The sequence below is a fragment of the Bos taurus genome, chromosome 6, assembly GCF_002263795.3.
Source record: "Bos taurus isolate L1 Dominette 01449 registration number 42190680 breed Hereford chromosome 6, ARS-UCD2.0, whole genome shotgun sequence".
Lineage (NCBI taxonomy): Eukaryota > Metazoa > Chordata > Mammalia > Artiodactyla > Bovidae > Bos > Bos taurus.
The window spans coordinates 65,548,420-65,565,199 of record NC_037333.1 but is presented as its reverse complement, the minus strand read 5'-3'; the positions used below and the strand labels follow the sequence as shown (position 1 = coordinate 65,565,199).

Below are 16,780 nucleotides of genomic sequence, written 5' to 3'. Positions count from 1 at the left end.
TTCTGTCTCAGGAAGACTGAAAAGGAATGGCCTTTGAGGTCAAAAGAAAATATCCAAGAGAGTGTTTAGATTGGATGTAAAGAAAAAAAAAGGTATTTCAAAGTGGAGGCAAGACTGATCAATTATATCTAATGCTTCTGACAGATAAAGAAAGATAAGAACATCAAGTGGACCTCTAGATTTAGCAGTATCTACATCTCCAGTGATTTTGACAAAGGCAGCTTTGGTGACGTGATGAAAGTGAAAGTCTGATTGCGTGTGTTCTGGAAAGAATGAGAGGAGTTTCTTTCTGGGATCTGTACAGGGGAGCAGAGAAATGAGCTGGTAAACGGGAGAAGTAGCATCAAGAGATCTTTTTTAAAAATGAGAGAAATAAGATTATTTTAAAACTTTGAGGGAATGATGCTGTAGATAGGGAAAAAAAACCTTATAATACTGACAAAAGCAATTTTAGTGGATCCTAAACATGAAAACTAGATTGTAATAGATGATGGAGTGAATAAAAAGAAAATTCCAGGCAGTCAGCATAGCCTTCTTTTCCCCTCAAAGTTTACATATGAAAGAGAAGAGGAAGAGGGAAGGTTACCTTTTCCAAATAATTAGAAATACCATAAGCTGTTTGTGTACCACTGGAAACAGACAAGGAGAGAATAACTTAATATTAGAGTGGAGGGAAAGGATAACTGAAAGAAAGATGCCCTTGAGACAGCAAGAGACTGTAGAATCCAAATCACAAATTTACTCTCTTATGCTCTTGATTTAACAAAAAAGATGTACTGGTGCTAATATACACATAGGTTCCTTAGGACAAGAATATGCAAAATGTATTTTTTTGTTTCCTAAGATAGGCACTAAAAACCTGGTTATTAATAACTGTTCATTTTCTCTTAGATGAAAAATTGCATCAACTTTATTTTATATATCATTAAGCAAATAGCTGCTTTATTATCTAGGCCTTTTTATGTATTTGTTTTAAAAAGCTTCTGCTACACATAATAAGATTCTGGATTAAAAATCCTTGGTTCATGATACATTTTCATTATTGGTCCACAGATAGCCTTCTTTATATCTATCCATCTATTCGTTCATTTGCTCTAATAAAATAAACACCCACTTAAATAACTAAACAGCACAACCTTGATAACTTACTCTGCTATATGGTCTCCCTCATCCTATTTGCCTGTTTTCCCCACCCAAAATAACCATGATTCTGAGACCTTTTTAAGTTATTCCATAGCTTTATTTGAATATTGCTTTAGCTCAAATTTACTCTTTTAATAAAGACATTGAAATTTAAAAATTTTCATTTGTTTTGAACATGCTATTATCTTTTGATGCTTTTTCACTTGTGTATTTCTAAAATCTATTCTTACCATCGTGTCTTGCTATAGATCATTCATTTTAACTGCTGTGTGATATTCCCATTGCATAGGAACTAGCTGATTCATCTGCTGCTCTGTTGGCAGTAGGCATTTTGCTTGTTTCCAAGATTGTGTTTCTGTGAATATTCTGGCCCAAATTCCCTGCTGTAAATGTGCAAGAGTTGCTTTTGCATATATATCCAAAAGTGGATTTTTCTGGATCTTAGTGTAAGTGGGAGTTCAATTTGATGAGATAATGCCAAACTGTTTTCTGTGGTAGTTTTACAAATTCAAATCCATTTACAGTGAATATGAGATTCAGGATCCACAAACCTTTCAACACTTTAGAAAAGAAATGGTATTTTAATGTGAAATGACTTGTATTTTCCTGATTTCTACTCTGATTGAACATCTTTTCAAAATGTTATTGCTCACAAGAATTTTCCTTCTATGAATAGCATTTTCATCTTTTGCTCATATTTTTTTTTGTTTAGGTACTGTTATTTGTTTATTTGATAGCTTTAATATTTAAGAAGTAGAGCTGGATTCATGGAAGGATCATAGCATAAAGGAGGCACTAATCTTTAATGTCATCTAAGTAAAGCTCTATACTTGTTTGCTTTCTCAACAGTATCAATAGACATCTGTTCCTTCTTTAATATACAGGAAGGCTAGTTTTTCTATATTTTGTAGGTGACAGAGAATTAGAGATTTCTTTACATATTACACTGAGATTCATTGTTGTTATCATACATCTTAAATATTTTAAGTCTCTTGATTTGGGGAGACATTAATAGTGTTTTATGAGATGTAGCTGGTGCACGGATTTAGGTGACTGAAAACCCAGAAAACTTTCAAGTGCACAGCTCAGAAGGCGATTTGGAGAACAGGAGTTGACTCAAATGTATCTGCAAAACAGCTTAAGTGTTTTTTCCTGGGTATGACAGCAAGTTGGACCCTTTTACTAGAGAAGAAATTAAAAAGTGATATTTTTGTCCAGGTCTCTAAAGCTAAAGAGTGGGAAATTGTCTAAGACCTTGTTAATTGCTTTCCCACTTTCCAAGCAAGTTGGATTCATTAGTATGATGGGAGTATTCCTATGAATTTGATCCTGGTGGTCTCGGTTCCTTTCAAAACTGTTGAAGATCCCTTTGCCTTAGGAATTGTCCACTATGTTGGGGGGAATAAAAACTATTTCCTTATTATCAAAGAAGCAAGATTTTAAAAGATTCCTTTATGTTACACAAATGCATATAAAATTATGAGAAGTCCTTCCAAGATCAAAATTATCTGGTTTCTATGTAATTATACTCTTAGGAACATTGATCTGAACATCCTAAACTGCAGTGTTAGAGGAAGCGTCTCTAAGAATTATTCTTAATTGCATAGCGACCGTTGTTCATTGAGCACTGATTTATTAGAAATCTATTACATTTAAGGCCTAAAATCTGTTCAGGAAGAGGATACAAATATAAATAAAACATGGATTCTACTTTAATCAGGAAACATTTGTAGCTTAGCTAATGTAACGAATGAATCCCAGAATTTTTTTCCTTTGGTGAGATTTTAAAACCACTACTAGGGTGATAACTGGGAACACAATCAAACACATAGTTATTCACCACCTGGTATGTGAAAAACACTGTGCTCGTTTGGGATTTCCAAGAGAATTAAGATTCACCTTTGCTGTTAAGGACAGAAAGACTCAAGCAGGCTGTAATAAGAAGAAGAGCAAATGCATACAAAGAGCTACAAGAATATAGTTCAGAAACTACTTATGAAACAAAACAAGAAAGATAGGTATGGCATGTTATGTACTAGATAGAAAATTATATGTATATTATTAACAATGGATTTACTATTTAATGACATCATTAACATAGTAAATCTAGAATATGTCTTGTAGATCAACACAGGAAGGTTATAATTCTGGCTCTGGAATATAACATTTAACCTCTGTGAGCTCAGTTTCCATATCCATAAAATTCTCTTAAAATATCATTCCTGGAGAATATTATGAAGATTGAATGAAAGAGCATATGGGAAGAATTTAGTACCCTGCTTGGCACATGCAGGCATACCTGCTCAGTCTCTCATTTGTGTCCGACTCTTTGTGACCCCATGAACTATAACCCACTAGGCTCCTCTGTCCATGGGATTCTCCAAGGTAACAAATCTGGAGTGGGTCCATGCCTTCTTCCAGGGGTATTCCTGATCCAGGGATCAAACTTGTATCTCTTGCATCTCTTGCATTGCAGGTGGATTCTTTACCACTGAGCCACCAGGGTAGCCCACTGGCACATAGTAGGCCTTAAATAAATACTAGTATGTTTGCTTATTGTTCTTTGGAAACAGCCCGGTCGCTTGGGAGCAGTTCCACACATACATGCCCCTTGATTCGTCCACTCTGCATCCCTACTGCCACATCCCTTGTCCAGGACACTGTCACCCGTCACCTGACTTAGTACAGCAGCCTCTTAGAAGAGATTTCTTCAGTTGGTTGTGTGTGTGTGTGTGTTAGTCACTCAGGTATGTCCAACTCTTTGTAATCCCATGGACTGTAACCCGCCAGGCTCCTTTGTCCATGAATTTCTCCGACAAGGTTACTAGAGTGGGCTGCCATTCCCTTCTCTAGGGGATCTTCCCGACCCCAGGATTGAACATGGGTCTATTGCACTGGAGAAGGAAATGGCAACCCACCCCAGTATTCTTGCCTGGAGAATCTCATGGATGGAGGAGCCTGCTGGGCTACAGTCCACGGGGTCGCAAAGAGTTGGACACGACTGAGCGACTTCACACGCACTACTGCATTGAAGGTAGATTCTTTACTGCCTGAGCCACCAGGGAAACCTCCTTCTACTCCTGCTTCCCTATAATTCAGTGCCCATACAAATGCCAGAGTGATTCAGATCATATATTTTCCTTACATCAAACTTTTCAGTGGTCTCCCAGTGATTAAGGAATACAAATCAAACTTCTTACCATAGCCTATAAACAGAGGCAGAGCTGGACTGCCTATCAGAGGGAGAAAACTTGGGGGAAAAAAAACAGGACAAATGATTAACCTCTGTATTCATTTGCTTCAGCTGCCATAACGAAGTGCCATGGACAGAGTGGCTTCAATAACAGTAAATTCATTTTTTTCACAATTCCTTAAGCTAGAAGCCCAAGATCAATGTGTCAGTAAGGTTGATTTCTTCTAAGCTCTTTCCCCTTGGCTTGTAGGTGGTTGTCTTCTCTTTGTATCTTAGTTTTTCTTCTGTGTGTTTCTGTGTTCTATTTCCTCTTTTTATAAGGACACCAGTTATATTAAATTCAGGCCCAGCCTAATGACTTCATTTTAAGTTTATTCCCCTTGTAAAGACCCTATCTCAAAACATAATCACATTCTGAAGTACTAGATGCTCAACATATGATTTTAGGAGAATATAATTCAGCTCATAACAATCTCTTTCACTGGGATTTCTACAAGTTTAAAACAGTGAACTTAACATATAAATAAGTTGCTTAAAAGATACCACTTTCAGAATATGGACAGCGAAGGAGGTGTTCTGTCTGAGTTTTTCCCCTTGAAGTTCTCCTACCTGAAATGCATTTTCTCAGCTCTTCCAATGTCTTGTGATCATTCTTCAGCTCTGTTTGAAAGTCACTGCTTTGGAGATTGGTATGACATTGTAAATCAACTATGTGCTGTGTGCTTAGTCGTTCAGTCATGTCTGACTCTTTGCAACCCCATTGATTGTAGCCTACCAGGCTCCTCTGTCCCTGGGGATTCTCGAGGCAAGAATACTGGAGAGGGTTGCCATGTCCTCCTCCAGGGGATCCTCCCAACATGGATCGAACCCAGGTCTCCTGCACTGCAGGTGGATTCTTTACCATCTGAGCCACCAGGGAAGCCCACTATACAGGAAATCAATTATACCTTAATAGAAAAATAGAATTTAGAAATTAAAAATAAGTCACTGCATTGAAGAGTGGCTAAAAAATCTACAATGGCTTTCCCAGACTATTACCAGCCTGTTTTGTTTCTTTTATGAATGATAGCATTCTTTCATTTAATTCATTTCCTTATTATTTATTCTTTGACTCCCCCAATAGCATGTTAAGTGCCTGAGGCAGGAAACTTCAGATTTACCACTGTAACACCAGAACCTAGCATGGAATGGTGTACATCAGGTGGTCACTCAATAAATGTTGAATGAATGGGTGTCCAAATGCAATTTTTCTACCAATTATATATTTTTAGGCTCTCATTCAATCTCAAAGACCTTTTTGATTGTGTAAAGTAAATACTGAATAATGTCACAAATAATCAAGGTTGTAATTCTGAACATAAAGCGTTTTTCAAGAATCATTGAAAAAGTAACAATGTTATGTCAGAATTTGAAAAGATTGGTTATCATGGAGTCATTATAACTTTAAGAATTAGCATAAACCCACACACCTTAAAATAAATGTATAAGGAAAAATATGATTGGCTTAATCCCTCCCTTTCCTACCTTTCCTGCATGTCAATAGAACACCTGTGGTATTAATGTTTTACAGGACACAATTAGCTAAATAAATACTGTTCTAGGAAACAGATAAACATTTTCTGTGAACTAAAGTGAACAGCATCACCTAGGAACTTGTTAGAAATGTAAATTTTCAAGCCCTACTTTAGACCTACTTTACGGCAAGTCTGAGGTAGGCTCCAGCCATGTGTGCTTTAATAAACCTACTGGGTGGTTCTGATCCAGTTAAAGTTTTAGAACCAGTTTCCTAAATTGATCTTCAAAGTAACTGAATTTCTCAAGATTCTCATCAAACAGTCTCACTGTCGAGATCTACTCAGCCTTAATTGTTCTGGGTAACTTATCACTCCTTGTCCTGACTTGCACTGAAGTAATGTTTTTAACACTTTAGCAATTGTCCTTAAGAAGCTAGCAGAGTGATTTCTCTCACTTTTGAATTTTTTTGGATGAAATCTCCATCTAGTAGGGTTTGACACACATTATTTGCTTCCTGGATTACCTATTTCTGAAGCACTTTGGCTTTCATAAGCTTATTACTATCATATTTTTGTTGTTGCTGTTTTCAATTTCTCAGTCAACTTCTCACACTTATTCTCTGTTTTTTTTTGTTACTTTTTAAAAAATGAAAAATTTTTTAACATTTTAGAAAATATTATTTTTACAAAATGAAAACTCGTGGCAGATCAGCATTATTTATACTTTTTCTCTCACTGTACTTCCAAAGGATATATTTTTCTTAGGATACTTATTTAAGAAAGAATTTTCTTTCTCCTTCAGACTATTTTTCTTTCTGTGGTTCAGTCTTCACCATGTAGAGGGAGAAATACTCTCATTTGTTTTATGAAGATAACTTTAGACCTAGGGCATAAAGCTATTCCAACTGCTCTGTGTTCTTTTTGGCATAAATCCAATTGCCTACCCAGTATTCAAGAGAAACAGTCCATCTTGATAACAGATGTTGTTCTTTCCAGTATGGAATAGGTAGCCCCTGGCCATCCAGTGTTATAAACCATCATATAAGAAATGATGTTCAAGAGTGCAGCAATTTAAAATTTTTATTAGTAATTAAAATTGCTATTATGTACAATAATAATTACTATCATTATTGAGCATGTTATGTTCTGGAGACTGGGACAAGTGATTTACATGTATTATTTCAGCTAATACCCATTAAAACCTCCTCTGTATCTGATGATGTATGACTTGACTAAGATCATGCGATTAGAAATTATTAGAGCCAAATTTAAACTATGGAATTTCTCATTTTAAGCAACATGCTAAACCTGGATTGCAGCAGTTTCCTCTAGAATCTGTGTCAACCCTATTGTCATGATGCTCCCATATTTTGCTTCTGCCAAACACACCCATACACTTGTTCCTGAAACAGTCTTATTTAGACGTAGGAAAGACCCTCAATAGCAAAGAAAAGCTAATACTTGATAAATACTTTCATGAAAGTGTAACTGTGTTCAGGATCTCATAGGAGAAATTTCATCTGATCCCCATCAATAGTCTTGTCTGATAGGTGAGGTTGCTGTCATTGAGGAGTTAAGTAACTTGCCCAAGATCACACAACAAGTAAATGGCAGAACATACATGGGTTTGACTTTTAGGAGAGCTTGTTTTTGATCCTAATTACCAGTGGATGATCTTCCTATTGTTAAAAGTGACCTGAATCATTTTTGTGTTTATTTACCAATATCCTCAACTCACTGAAAATGTGTTCCTTACAGCCATTATGGTTTTTCTCTACTTTACTCTTGTGGTTAAGTTCCCTCTTTTTAACAGCTCACTTCTTTACTAAAAGCCAATCAGATGATGAGCTATAAAAAAAAATCACAAAAGCTAAAAGCTTTTGTTCCCTGCACTGCCTGTTGTAACAGTGCCCGGGGGTGATGTATCTTTGAAGAACTAAGAATCACAGTAAGTAATTGGGGTTTCTTTTTGCCTGTAAGTAAATATTGCTTTCTGGTTTTGTTGTTCTTTTGTCTACATTTTTTGGAGAGATACATAATCTCACTGAAAACATAAGATGCTTGTAAAAACATGATTTATCTGTCTTTTTAATTATCAAACCCTCCTTGCCTGTAGGATTGGTAATTATCTTTTCACACTTGTTTAATTCATGCCTACTAGGTCCTGTTACAGAAGTGAAAACTGACATATATGTCACTAGCTTTGGACCTGTTTCCGATGTTGAAATGGTAGGTATCTGGGAAATTAAATGTACTTTTTGAGGTTTGGAGAAAATATGCAGAAAAGAGGGCAATTAACATTTATCTTATAATCGATTACACAGAACTAGAAAGTGAAAGAACAGCCTAAAAAGTTTAAAAAAGTGAGACATTTAATTTGCATTTCAGCTGTAATAGTTGAGGTTTTTTTCTGGTTTGGAGTCATTCTCAACAAAGAAAAGAACATTCTGTCCCCACAATACAATGTTGTGTGTAATATTTTTTCCCTTAGAAAGTTATTGCGGAGGAGAAAATTAGAGAGTGTAATTAGTTTTGGTATGAAACTATATTGTAGTCCTAATTGCATTTAGAATTCCTTGTTGGCCCTCTTGCTCACCACCCCTCCTCCCACTTCCATAGAACATTAAGCCCTGGTCAGTATAAATTCAGTTTTGCTTTCTAATATTAAATATTTTCAGTTTCCAGGTCAAAGAAATGACCCTAGGTGAACGTTAATAAAATCTGTGGATACAAGATTTCTCTTTTACATACTTTACATACTTTGTCTTAAAGAGATGCCTATAATTTTATGATTAATTATGCAATGTTATTTGTTACACATAAAGTAATTTTGCCACTTGATTTAAAACAAAGTACAACTGTAATTACCTGGTGGCTGGCAGTTTTATTAAATTAGAGTAATTATTCTGGAATGATTAATATGTGTGATAATTTATTTATCTAACAAATGTAGAAGATTAACGTATCAGATGGACATAACATGCTTTAATTGCTGACACTCCTTTTGCTCCATTGATTTTTTTTTTTTTAATTTGCTCTTATTTGTTTTCATCTGGGGTAGTCTTTTCTGAGGGCAAATCTAGAATTTAATGAATTTTTCTGCATATTTATGTGTAATCATCTGTGATTGATTATGTCACAAACTAACTTCCCTAGGAATACACAATGGATGTGTTCTTCAGACAGACATGGATTGACAAAAGACTAAAATATGATGGCCCCATTGAAATTTTGAGATTGAACAATATGATGGTAACAAAAGTGTGGACTCCTGATACTTTCTTCAGGAATGGAAAGAAATCTGTCTCACATAATATGACAGCTCCAAATAAACTTTTTAGAATTATGAGAAATGGCACAATTTTATACACAATGAGGTAGTCTTTTAAAAAATTTTTTTAACTATTTTTTCTTTCTTCCCTTCCTTCCTTCCTGTCTTTCTTTTTCCTTCCTTTCTTCCTTCTTCCTCATTGAGGAATCTATAAAATTATTTTTTTTTAGTTTTGATTTTATTTAATTGCCTTTTTTCGATCATAGACTCACCATAAGTGCAGAATGTCCCATGAGATTGGTGGACTTCCCCATGGATGGCCATGCCTGCCCTTTGAAATTTGGGAGTTGTAAGTTACAATCAGATTGTGGTTAGGATTTATGGTTACCTCATGCAAGCTGATGTTTTTGTATGTTCATGATTTTCCATAGTCTAACATTTAAATCATTGTCCATGACAATGACTTGTCTGAGGTTTGACTTTTAGGAGACAGTTTATTACCTAATATATTTAAGTTAAGAGGTAAAAACAACCCCTTTCCCCTCACCAGAAGCAAAAATTATTTCTATTTGCTACCTAGATAGCCTAGGTAGATTGAGTCATAGTTAATAGGTTGGTGATCAGTGGTGAAATTTAGGGACCACTGAACTCCTTGTGTTGGTAGTGTATCAGAGAAAGAGTAAATGATTTTTTTCATTTTTTGAATTTAACAGCTTCTGTTACAACCAGAAACCTTTATGGCAGACTTGAAAAAAAGCAAAAGAAGGTTCAGGGCTTCCTGACATGACATGGGTTAGAATAACAAAAGCAGCGCTATTAGTACAAAAATGGCTGAAGCATGACCAACACAGATTAGGAGGGATGGTCTGATATGTAGGCAGAACAAGATGGTATAGTACCTTATGGGCTACATTAATTTGTTTAGATATTATTCTAAGTGCTATTGGATGCCTTTGGAAGGTTTTACTAAGGGTGGTTGAGAAAGGACTTTACCTAGATTAGAGCTATCTTGAGTGAAATGTAAATTATTATAGTACAAATAGTTTTCAGTTCTGGCCCCAGTAAGATCATGCTTTCTGTTCATTCTAGGGAGACTGGATTGTAGAAACAGAGACGAGCTGGAGGCTGTGTCTTGGTGATGATGTAGACTAGATTATAGTATCAGAGGAGGTGTAAGACACATGGATTTGGGATATTTTGTGGTGGTGAAGGCAAAAGGATGAAATGAATGGGTAGGACAGAATAAGGAATCTCTTTTACCCAAGCTCCCCTCTCAGAGATGGCAGCAAAATGTGCTTGCCTCTTCTCACGTCTGCCTCAAATATTTGACTCAATCAGAAGCTACCAAAAATAGATGCTGACTTTTACTATTGCTTCAGATTCTCAGTCACAATGATTGTGAAACCGTTGCCTGCTGTTATTATTGCTTATTGCTTAACTTAATGAGACTTGGCAGTCGTCATTCTTTTTATAACCCTCAGTAATCACAATATTCAAGTTGGGTTAACTTGAAACTAGAGTGAGTCCTTTGCTCTCCAACCAGTGATTTGATGAGAAAAGATAAAAACAGAAAAATACACGGACAGAAAGGATACCTGACTTAAAATATCATGGACAGGGTCTTAGCATTCTGAGACTTTAAATGTATAATTTAAGCATGAATATACTTCAGAAGATAAACCTTGAGACCTGATTGTACACCACTAAATGACAACACAAGCCTTATAGCTTGTTTTGCAAAGTCGTTTGTAGAGATAGTCTCCCTAGGTACCAACCTCTTTTGCAGAATTAAACATTTTCACTGAGGGCCTACTGTGCTCTAGCCATTTTAGGAATCTTTGCAGAGGGCAGCACACAATTCATCTTGGTTCTTTTGAACTCATTTGTGTATGAGCCAAGCTATCTGTTCTGGGTAGGCTGGTAAGCAAGCAGCTGGTCTCCATGTGCACTGAACACCAAATAATAGAAAATGGGCTTGAATTGCCGCTGGGAGGGATTTGCTGAAGATGGAAGGGAAAATGTTCTGATTGTGAGAGTTTAAAGGTAGTGGAATTGGTTCTGTAAGTACGTTCCCTGGAGAGCTTTACAAACTGCATAGCCAGTTGTCACCCGCAGAATGGTTCCCAAACAGCATGGGTATTGCCCAGAGGCAGAGTCTGGAATAGGTGACCCATGGAGAGCGCTTCCAAAGTAGGATTTGCTTTTGTTTTTGTTGTTGTATTATTATAGGCAGCATCTGGTATGTTTCTAATTGAGAGAGCTGTATGAGGAAGGAAGATGTCAATATTGGTCAAGTATTAGAAGTGAGTTAGAAGGGAAAGGAATAGCAGTTGGACAGTACTTTGGGTGGGGGTTATTTTTTCTGCTTTTCACCTGTTTATCCTATTAGTATGGAAACATATCCAAGGACACTGATGCATAGATCACATTTTAGTTGCCTTAGTTTTAGTCTCTCCTCCTGTAAACCTCTGGCATAAAAATGAGAAATATGCCCAGTTGCAAGACTGCTTATTTAATCTCTACAGTTTTCTCAATCTTAAACATGTTTGAATAAATCATAATGATTCTTGTTTTCATTTATTCCATCTTTCTTGAACATGTGTAATATTCTTAATCATTGACTGTCAGTGCAGATGGAAAAGGAGCCCTGACTCTAACCACCTTCTCTGCTGTCCTCCAGATGCCTATCCGAAGAGTGAGATGATTTATACCTGGACGAAAGGTCCTGAGAAATCAGTAGAAGTTCCAAAGGAGTCTTCCAGCTTAGTTCAGTATGACTTGATTGGGCAAACTGTATCGAGTGAAACTATCAAATCCATCACAGGTGAGACATTCAGTAATTTAAACCAATATGCAACTTGGCACTAGCTTCTTCATTGAAATATCTTGTGTTTTCAGGGTCCAGCTAAAAGTTTCCAGAAATAGAGTTGATGCATAGCTCACAGTTGAGAATTCTCTTTATTTATATTTAAATCTTATTTTAGTTTGAAATAAATTCTGAGTTGGTGAGATGCAAGAAATGAGTTGGTTTTCTTTTTCATAAAAAAAGTCAATGATCAAATATATCAAAACTATTTTCAACAGAATTCTCAGATAGGAAATCTGATCATTGATTTTTTTGAACACTGAATTTTCTTTGTTTTTTAGTACTTTCTCCAAGTCTGTTTTTTATATCTTGCCAATTTTTATGGTGCTACTCTATCCTCTTTTCAAAAATAAAGGCAAAATATAAAATTTAATTATAAAATATGTTAAGGGCATATATTAAAGCTGTCATGTGAGTAGATGGATGATTATTATTGAGGATTCTTGGTCTGTATTTGTTTTGGGGATGTGAATGGAAAGAATCATAGGACTTAGTTTTTGTCATATTCAGTGTGAGAAAAATAGCTGATTATTGCTTGTTCTTAAACTATTCCTTATGTATATGTATCACCAGGAAAAGTATTTTTTGAAAACATGTATTTTCCAGCCTGTAAGTGATTATAAAAATATGTTTTGGGAAGATTTGAGTCTTCAATCTGAGAATAAGGCTACTGCTTCCTGAGTTACTTTCTTAGCATGTTACTTTCAGATGTAATATTAAATATTTTATCAAGAGCTACGAGAAATCTTATGATATATTTACTTATTATCTTTTTTAGGTTTTTGTCTAAATGCTAATAAAACATACCTGAACTCAGGGATGTTATGGATGGGTCTATATGTGTTTCTTTATATATTTTTTTCATATATATCACATTTAGAAAGAAAGTTTTTTCCTGAAACTAAGACAGTAAGACAACCTTTCTCTAAGCATATATGTATATACAATGTATAGCTGTGTATTACAATTCTTTCTAAAATGAGGCTTTATATTTTCATACAGGTGTGTGTATTTTCATGGTTTTTTTCCAAGTGATTTTCCATAAAAGTTAACTCTAAAATCTGCTCTTACAAATGCTGCAAATGAAGTCTAATTGCTTTTGCAGTGTTAGATCTTTAAAATAGAAGGCACTGCAAGAATTTTTATAAAATTATAGCCCAACTTACTAAATTGCTTAATCACAATGCAACAACAGAAATGTTTTTCTATGTAATGATGCTCAGTATTGTTTTCCCCTTGTTGGGAACTTCATATTTCTCAATGCTTGTGCTGTCATGCCGAGCAGATACTTTCTTTGCCTAGAATACTGTTTGTTATTCTGAAATATGATTATAAAACCATTGAATATTTGCTCACAGAACCTATTAATATAACAATTTTCCTCATGCTTCGTTCACAGGTGAATATATTGTTATGACGGTTTATTTTCACCTCAGACGGAAGATGGGTTATTTTATGATTCAAACATACATTCCATGTATTATGACAGTAATTCTTTCTCAAGTTTCATTCTGGATAAATAAGGAATCAGTTCCAGCTAGGACTGTATTTGGTAATTATAATTCATTTCTTGGTTATTTTTGTTCACTTTACATTTTGATTGTGATTCATGGGACTAGCCTTTAGATATATCATCTCTGAGAAGATATTAAACAGTAATATATCTAGCTGTGCTAAGTAAAGAATCACAAAAGATTTCATTCTTATCAGCTAATACAAAGTAATAAAGCTTGAGAGGATAAGTGCATTCCATTTCCTTCATTTGGGTCCCTATCAGATTTACTTTATTGTAAACTGGCAGGTGAAGACCAAGTATGAATCTGGATATAATTTCACTGTGGGTGATATTCTTGGGTACCTAGCTTAATGCTGTGTAATTGAATTAAAATCATGTCTAGGTGTTAAAATGAAATGCACCGGGAGTTTAAAATAAAAGTCATGGATGAATGAATATGAAAGCCTTAGAAATATTTGCCTTTTAATGAAGAGGAACAAAAGGTTTAAATGCATTGAATTGAAAGTATTATATGCTTAGTTTGTTAACTCATTGTTGTAGTCTATCTACACTTTATTTTCTGAATATGCCACATTTTTTCTTTTTGTTTATATACTGGCTTCCTATATATCATTCGTCATTGTATCAAATCCAGAACACTTGAGTTTTAATTTTTTTAGCTGTTAATAAGCCTTTGCATATCAGCCATGCTTTTGGCTGATTGTAAAATATTACAATTAGTTATAATAATATTTAATTTAATATTTTTCTATTCTTTTTCTATTGATTGTGAGTGGAAAAGGCATTCAGTTGTAGGACAAAAAAGAAAATGATCAGAATTGCTCTGGAATGGAGGTATAGTCCCCATGAAAGATGCCAACTTCCCATTGCTTTTTTCTCTTTGGTAGAAAGCCATGATATAATACCCCTCATCACACAAAAGCTGAAAGAATGCTGGTAAGAAGGAGCTGAAGAGCGTGGGGACTTCTCACTCAACCCCAATCCATTGAGAGACTTTCTGATGAGGGCCATCTTAGTGTTCTCAGAGGACCTGAATGTGGGGACATATTCCACGGACACCGCCACCGCTTTAAGCTTAGGTTCACTCAAGGAGGTTTTGGAATCCTACTGGGGAAACTCTTAGAGGAGGGTTAGTGCTCCAGGCAGAGTGTGACCCCAAGAAGGCGTTGAGCAGGTGTAGTGGGACTGTCTACTTCATAGAGTTGTGAGGGTTCAATTAAAGAATGACTGCACATTGCAAGTGTTGAAAAATTCAGCTATTGAAAATAGATGGGAAAATGAAGAGAGAAAACAATGTAGTGAAGTTTATTTTCCAGTAGGTCAGGTTTTAAAACCCACATTTGCCACTTATTTTCTCCATCCATAACATTGTGATAAAATGTCTCTCCTTCCTAGACTAGTAAAGATGTAGAGTAATGTGTGGTGGTCATTACAGGGTACATAGCACACTTAGCACATACTTGTTACTCCCAGATGTTCTACTATACAGGGGAGAATAATTCTGCTTTGACTTTGTTGCCTTGATTATTAACTGCTTTTAAAAGAAAACGTGCATCTTTCCATTATGTAATGCCATACACTCTGCTAAATTCTTTTCTTTAAATTGAAGTACAGTTGATTTGCAACACTGTGTTCAGTTCAGTTCAGTTTGTGACCCCATGAACCGCATCACGCTAGGCCTCCCTGTCCATCACCAACTCCCAGAGTCTACCCAAACTCATGTCCACTGAGTCAGTGATGCCATCCGACCATCTCATCCTCTGTTGTCCCCTTTTCCTCCTGCCCTCAATCTTTCCCAGCAACAGGGTCTTTTCAAATGAGTCAGCTCTTCACATCAGGTGGCCAAAGTATTGGAGTTTCAGCTTCAACAACAGTCCTTCCAATGAACACTCAGGACTGATCTCCTTTAGGATACACTCGTTGGATCTCCTTGCAGTCCAAGGGACTCTCAAGAGTCTTCTCCAACACCACAGTTCAAAAGCATTAGTTTTTTGGTTCTCAGCTTTCTTTATAGTTCAATGTCGCGAACCTCCGTCCATAGTTCATCAGGCACTCTGTCTATCAGATCTAGTCCCTTAAATCTATTTCTCACTTCCACTGTATAATCATAAGGGATTTGATTTAGGTCATACTTGAATGGTCTAGTGGTTTTCCCCACTTTGTTCAATTTAAGTCTGAATTTGCCAATAAGGAGTTCATGATCTGAGCCACAGTCAGCTCCCAGTCTTGTTTTTGCTGACTGTATAGAGCTTCTCCATCTTTGGCTGCAAAGAATATAATCAATCTGATTTTGGTGTTGACCATCTGGTGATGTCCATGTGTAGAGTCTTCTCTTGTGTTGTTGGAAGAGGGTGTTTGCTATGACCAGTGCGTTCTCTTGGCAGAACTCTATTAGCCTTTGCCCTGCTTCATTCTGTTCTCCAAGGCCAAATTTACCTGTTACTCCAGGTGTTTCTTGACTTCCTTGTTTTGCATTCCAGTCCCCTATAGTGAAAAGGACATCTTTTTTGGGTGTTAGTTCCAGAAGCTCTTGTAGGTCTTCATAGAACTGTTCAACTTCAGCTTCTTCAGTGTTACTGGTCGGGGCACAGAGTTGGATTACTGTGATCTTGAATGGTTTGCCTTGGAAATGAACAGAGATCATTCTGTCATTTTTGAGATTGCATCCAAGTATTGCATTTTGGACTCTTTTGTTGACCATAATAGCTACTCCATTTTTTCTAAGGGATTTCTGCCCACAGTAGTTAATATAATTGTCATCTGGGTTAAATTCACCCATTCCAGTCCATCTTAGTTCGCTGATTCCTAGAATGTCGATGTTCACTCTGCCATCTCCTGTTTGACCACTTCAAATTTGCTTTGATTCATGGACCTAACATTCCAGCTTCCTATTCAACATTGCTCTTTACAGCATTATTACAACATTATTACAACATTGTGTTAGTTTCAGTTATATAGCACAGTTACTCAGATATATATATGTAGACATATATAAAAATATATATGTATATTTTTTTAGATTCTTTTCCCTTATAGATTATTACAAAATACTGAGTATACAATAAATTCTTGTTGTTTATCTATTTTATGTATGTAGTGTATATGTTAATCCCAAACTCTTAAGTTGTTCCTCCCACATCTTCTTCTCCTTTGGTAACCATAAGTTTCCTTTCTGTCTATGCATCTGTTTCTGTTTTATAAATAAGTTCATTTTTATCAGTGTTTAGATTCTACATGTAAGTGATATCCTATTAATATATAGTTTTCTTTCTCAGTC

At 35.8% G+C, this 16,780-nt stretch overlaps 1 protein-coding gene across 1 annotated transcript in view; it reads left to right on the top strand.

Annotated features, from left to right (window-relative positions):
* GABRA4 (gamma-aminobutyric acid type A receptor subunit alpha4) overlaps positions 1-16,780 on the top strand; it is a 74,733-nt gene that overhangs the window by 7,799 nt on the left and 50,154 nt on the right. The window contains 5 exon segments of the mRNA NM_174543.2: positions 8,012-8,079; positions 9,007-9,227; positions 9,388-9,470; positions 11,802-11,945; positions 13,387-13,539. Coding sequence (NP_776968.1) covers positions 8,012-8,079; positions 9,007-9,227; positions 9,388-9,470; positions 11,802-11,945; positions 13,387-13,539 — 669 coding nt within the window.